A 2055-nucleotide genomic window follows, 5' to 3' on the forward strand; every position below is an offset into this window, starting at 1 on the left:
AATACAAAACAGCTACAAATGCATCAATTAGTAGTTGTTATTTTCCACCACTGCAAAATATTTTTTTTTTAATGAGTTTAGGTGCTCAACTCGTCCTATTTAGACCGTCCAGATCTAATATACAGAGTCCATATTTAATATTTTAAATTAATTATTTTTAAATAAAAATTATTATTTTAAAAAATGTGATGGTTAAGAGATTACTTGTATTTTAGATTTTATACTCATTAAAATAATTATTTTAAAAAATAAAAATAAAAAAATTAATGCTGAACCATCCAAATCATATGTGAATGGTCTAGATCGGATGAGTTTTGAGTGCTCATTTAAGATGAGCATCCAAATTGGTTCTAAAAATATGCCACGTGAAATGAAATCTACAGTTAAAATACATGAACCAAAAATAAGGGGGGGAAAACCTAACGTGTCCGAAATTAGCTATGAAGGAACATATTATGGTGATTATTGGCTTGGCTTATCACCTAAGGCAAAAAACTCTGTTCCATAAACTTGACAAACTCAGGTCGATCAATGAGTCCATCTCCATTCAGATCAAAAGCTCTAATCATTCTCCAACACTCTTGATGATCTCTCTGCATTCCCAGACGCTTCAATACTCTCTGCAATTCTCTTGCTTCTATGAAGCCATCCCCATTTTCATCGAACACCTCGAAGGCATCCTTTAACTCCTCGAAACTTGGTTCTTTCTCAAACAAAGCTTCAATCTCTTCTTCCCCAATCTCCTCCTCTATCCCTTCCCCATCTGATTCTGCACTGATCAGTTCCAATTCAGCCATAACCATTATCACTTCCTCTCTGCTCAATCTCACCTTGTTTGGACTCTGACCATTTTGGGTTCTGCAACGGGGTTTCTCATCTATTCTAGGTGATGACCAGGAATTACAGAGAGATTGGAAGTGGTAAAAGAGAAAAGGAAGGAAACCCTTTGTTTTGACATCCCAAAGAAAGAGTCCATAAGAGAGAAAGAGCTTAAGAAGGTTGGTGCCTCTGAGAATTTTCTGCATTTCTTTGAAGGGTCACGCAGAGTTGGAGCTTGCTGAGTAACTGATGGAGAAAATGTGGAGCTTATTTATAGAGACATATGGTCTTTTGCCTTCAGGTTGAAGAGTCAACGACTTAATGGAAGGGGGAAATGGGACAATGGCGATTGATTTCCAGTAAATAAACTGAAGAAGGAGCAGATATAAGTAATGTTATATTAAGTGAGAAGATTAACATGTTATTAATTTAAGCATTGAGGAATTTTCTGCGAAACTCATAGAGAGGACAAAAATGGGAGACTTAGGTAAGACTTTTAGGGAAGACTAGAACTTTATGTTAGAATATGAGCAGATAGAGACGAATTGTTAATAGAAAATTTGTTACAGATTGTGACTATTCATATTTACAGATGTATGCTATGAAGTTCTTTCAATTTATAATTTGTCAACAAATCTGGGCTGCTATGACAGATGCGCCAATCACTAAATGGGACCGTAGTTTCTTCTCGGGTAATTTCGCAGCAAGTGACCTTATTGAATTTTTTTTATACTATAAGGTCCACTTAACTAATTTATAAAAATAAAAAAAGTAGATGAATTGTTTATTTGTAATTAATATGTAAAAAATTTGTGATTTTTCCCAAAAATACCCTTCCAGTTTAATAATTAAAAATAAAGTCTAATGTATACTTTTAGTATTTTAAGTTTGTTTTAATTTGGCCTCTAAATTTTAAAAAGTATTTTATTAGTCCTTCAACTCTAAAATTATTAACAAAAATAATGACATTGAGATCTTAAATATTGATAAAACATTTTAAAATGTTAACATATTAAGTTTAATTTTCAAAGCAACCGTGATTGTTACAGAAAATCATCATTTAAGGTTAGGGTTAAAGGACTACAAATATATTTGGGTGAATGGGCAAATTTACTTATTGTAATATTCAAAAGAAGCACTAGATGCTATAATAAAATATTGGGTGTAAAAATATCCATCATGATTTAAAAATATCCCTAAAATACTACTTCCGTTAAATGTATGAAACGGCCGTTT

The 2055-nt window shown here is 32.4% G+C and overlaps 1 protein-coding gene across 1 annotated transcript; it reads right to left on the reverse strand.

Annotated features, from left to right (window-relative positions):
• Positions 1-350: 350 nt before the first annotated feature.
• On the reverse strand, positions 351-1025 carry LOC114754109 (probable calcium-binding protein CML45). The gene has a single exon (XM_028942855.1). The coding sequence runs from the start codon at positions 1023-1025 to the stop codon at positions 483-485; it is 543 nt and encodes a 180-aa protein (XP_028798688.1). The 3' UTR covers positions 351-482.
• Between the last annotated feature and the right edge of the window lie 1030 nt (positions 1026-2055).

The sequence above is a fragment of the Neltuma alba genome, unplaced genomic scaffold, assembly GCF_004799145.2.
Source record: "Neltuma alba isolate B1F8T4 unplaced genomic scaffold, ASM479914v2 tig00010082_pilon, whole genome shotgun sequence".
NCBI classification, from domain to species: domain Eukaryota; kingdom Viridiplantae; phylum Streptophyta; class Magnoliopsida; order Fabales; family Fabaceae; genus Neltuma; species Neltuma alba.